The sequence below is a fragment of the Oxyura jamaicensis genome, unplaced genomic scaffold, assembly GCF_011077185.1.
Source record: "Oxyura jamaicensis isolate SHBP4307 breed ruddy duck unplaced genomic scaffold, BPBGC_Ojam_1.0 oxyUn_random_OJ72168, whole genome shotgun sequence".
Lineage (NCBI taxonomy): Eukaryota > Metazoa > Chordata > Aves > Anseriformes > Anatidae > Oxyura > Oxyura jamaicensis.
The window spans coordinates 1-3681 of record NW_023310898.1 but is presented as its reverse complement, the minus strand read 5'-3'; the positions used below and the strand labels follow the sequence as shown (position 1 = coordinate 3681).

The 3681-nt window shown below is 52.6% G+C and overlaps 1 protein-coding gene across 1 annotated transcript; it reads left to right on the top strand.

Moving 5' to 3' along the window:
* Nucleotides 1–1067: 1067 nt before the first annotated feature.
* LOC118159821 (wnt inhibitory factor 1-like) lies at nucleotides 1068–1668 on the top strand (the record flags this gene model as incomplete). The annotated part of the gene is made up of 2 exons (XM_035314374.1): nucleotides 1068–1308; nucleotides 1397–1668. Coding segments are annotated over exons 1-2 (405 nt in total), but the record flags the coding sequence as incomplete, so codon positions are not given.
* Between the last annotated feature and the right edge of the window lie 2013 nt (nucleotides 1669–3681).

The window sequence follows — 3681 nt, the reverse complement described above, 5'->3', positions numbered from 1 at the left end:
TTATTTTATTTTATTTTATTTTATTTTATTTTTTCAAATTGTATTTTATTTTGTTTTATTTCGTTGTGAGCCCCAGCCTGCCGCCAGTGCCGGTGCCCGTGCCCCGGGCCGTCCAGCAGGGCGCGGCAGAGGCCGAGCGGAGCCCGCTGCCGGCAGAGGGCGGCCTCGGCCGGGGGAGCGGAGGCGGGGGCCGAGGTGGGACAGCTCCACGGCGCTGCCCGGGGCCTCGAGAACCGAGCCCCAGGTGGCTGATCCGGAATAAGCCACAGTTAACCGAGAGTCTGCAGCCCCGCCACCGGCATGGGATGGAGCACAGGAGCATCCAGGGAAACGCTCAGAGGCAGAAAATAATCGCCAGCGACTTTCTGGAGTGTTACAGGGGGAAAGTTAGGGGAGGTTATTCTAACTTTATCTGTTCTGGTTAGCTTTGGTTAAAATAATTAAATAAATAAATAAATAAATAAAATGTTTTTTCTTGTGAAAGGATGCAGAAAATTTAGAAACATATATATATATCTATATATATATCATTTAAATGCCATGGTTGTTTAAATAACTTTTTGAATAGAAAAATTCTTTCAGCTTTCCTAGGACGAGTCCCAATTTCTGTGTAAATGGCATCATTTTGATGTTTTTCAGCTACCCAAAAAGCCCTTTAATCCCTTCACCATACGTGCCCGACCCCCAGCTGGAGCATGGCGGGTGCCGGCCAGCCCCACGCGAGGATTTATTCCCCCAGAGCCACCTTTGTCACTTGCGGGGCAAGGATGCTGAGGCTCCAGGAGAGGGACAGGGACACACACCGTGACCCGCAAAAACCACGGGCATCCCCACGGGACACCCACAGGGATGTGCTCCCGCGGGGGATGATCCCTTGGGGGGGGTCCCACGGGGGATGCTCCCACGGGGGGCGGGGGGGTCCCACGGGAATGTGCTCCCAAGGGGGTGCTCTCAAGGGGCGAAGCTCCCGTAAGGGGGGTTCCCACGGGGGATACGTGTTCCCACGGGTTGGGGGGGTGACCCCACACCGCCCCTCGCCCCGCCCCACCCCGCCCGGTCCTTCCCTCCCGCCCCGCAGCGGCAGAGGGCGGGCGGAGCCGGAGCGGAGCCGGAGCGGAGCCGGAGCGGGAGCGAAGCGGAGCAAAGCGGAGCGGCGGCCGGGCGGTGCGGGGAGCATGGCCCCGGCGGGGCGGCTGTGCGCAGCGCTGCTCTGCGGTGCCCTCAGCCTGTGCAGCCTGCGGGCGGCGGGGCGGCAGCCCGACACGCTGTACCTGTGGATCGAGGCGCAGCAAGCCCGGGTCCTCATCGGTAAGCCGGGGCGCCCTGCCCGCCCGGGGTGCCGCGGAGAGGTTCCCGCAGCCGCCGTGCATCGTACCCCCTCATTTGCCCTTCGCAGGCTTCGAGGAGGACATCCTGATCGTGTCCGAGGGGAAGATGGCCCCGTTCACTCACGACTTCAGGAAAGCCCAGCAGAGGATGCCCGCCATCCCCGTCAACATCCACGCCATGAACTTCACCTGGCAGGCGACGGGACGGGTAGGTGCGGAGCCGGGACGCGGAGCCGGGCAGGTGCTGCACCTCCCCCTGGGGAAGCCCCTCCGGGGCGCCCCATTGCGCCCCATTGCACCCCACTGCTCCCCAAGCCGTGCCGCAGACAGGCAGCCCCAGGTCGGGGTGACTTCAGGAGCCGCTGCCTTAGAGGCAGCCGGTCGCCCTGAGCTGGGGACATGTGCTGCGAGTCGCTCACCGACCCCGGCTCATCCAACCTATGCACCTGAGGTGTGGTTCTGGGGGGTGAAGGTGGTTCTCTCGGGCACACCTCATTTTAGGACCTTTAACCCCTCAAATCCACAGTGAACCCACATCCCTCGGATTCCTCTGCTGAAAAGATAAGTTTGGGTGATGTATTTTCATGATCAAACACATGCAGGGCTTGACACACTGATGACATGTGTTACATGGGCATGAAGCTGAACCACGTTAGCTTAAGTTGTAATGGGTACAGAAAAGATTCATCATAACAAACATGGAGAAAACAAATTCATTTTTACAGTGCTGAAAGTTGATTTTATATTTTGTCATACATTTTATATTTTATTTTATTAAAAAGAGCTTGGTAAACATGAAACAATATGTACCTTCACCAAAAAAAAAAGAGTGAAAATTGTGTGTATAATTCAGCTGATCGCAGCCTCACACATTTGGTTGTGGCTTTGGTTGTTTTAAACCATTCTTTCTGGCTACAGGACATGTTTGGCTTTGACTTGTCTGAAGCCCTTGTAATTTCTGCTGCCCTCACAATGTCTTTGAGTTCCCGAAACGCTTTACCTCCCCTCTTAGAGAGGGAGGGGATATGGAGAGAGACCCGCTCACAAAGAACCAAGTGACTTGCTAAGGTTGCTGGAGTTCCCATCCAGCTTTACAAAGAAAAAGAGTTTGTATGCCCAGGGTTGGGATTTAAATAACTAGGAATAATTGGAGCGTTTCAGGACTGTATTCCGTGCTCTGTTTCTCTATCAACATCTGCTGTTGTCCGTGATAAAAATACCTCTGTTTAGAAAGGAGGTCCGAGATGTCAGACTGAGCCCTGTCCCTCTTCTCTTGTCCCTCTTCCTCATGCTCTGTTCTCCCTCTCTGGCTGCCGTCAGACAGCTCGTTAGGGAAAGGTGATTGTAACAGACTGGAGAAGAGTCACAGGTTAAAGACAACGCAGAGAAGCGTTCTCCGTGCAAAACCCCTTCTGAGCTGCAGCAAAGCTGTTCAGCCAATTACTCCTGCTCCTCTTTGCTGAACTACTGAAATTCTGTTAGACAAAAGGTAATTAGCAAGTGAAATATGTAATGGTTAAGGCAACATAATCGACATCCCTGTTCCTACAACATGTTAACTTTCAGATCTTTATGGGTCAAAAAAGTGCTAAAATGGAGAGACTCTGCCTTCGCAGGTTTTATAATCCCACCAAGCTCCTCCTCACCAGCGCATCTGTGTGTGTAGTCAGTACAAACCTGGGCACTCTGCTCTCGTGGCGGTGGATATTTCAATACTGATGCAGGTCTGCAGATGAAGGGCAGGGTTTCAAACAGCAGCCTTAGCTAGCGAAGGGATTTCAGCCCTCTGGTGTTTTAGGAGTTGGGTTAAGAAATTGACTTACATCCCTGAGAAAACGTCTACTTTTTGGTAGCACAACGAGCCCCGTTGGCTTCTGCAGTCCCTTAGAGGTGCTCAAGTAGAGCTGCCTGTTCCCCACAGCTCTTGTGACCCTCTGTGGAAAGCAGGTCACTGACTGTCCCTGTGCCACCCAAGCCTTTACCTGATGAGAAGGAACAGGAACAAACACGAGGATTTCTGCTGCCCATGGGGCAACGACACTCACTGAGGAACCATTTTATACATCTTAACTGGACAGTGCCCACAGCAGTGTTGCAGCTGGGGTAGGATAAAAGTTGCTTGTGACAAAAATAAAAGAGTTTCTCCAGAATTTCCCACATTTTGTAAGGGGGAGATGAGACTGTAGGAGTTACCAGGGGTTTTGTTTGTTTGGTGTTGTTTAGCTTTTAAATATAAAAGTTCTTAGAAGATTCCCCTGACATCCAGGAAAGTGCTAAACACCTGCTACTTTTATTCTGATGTAATGCTTTTGTCTGGGAACTTCCTATGTTGGGGAAGGGATAGGGATAGCCT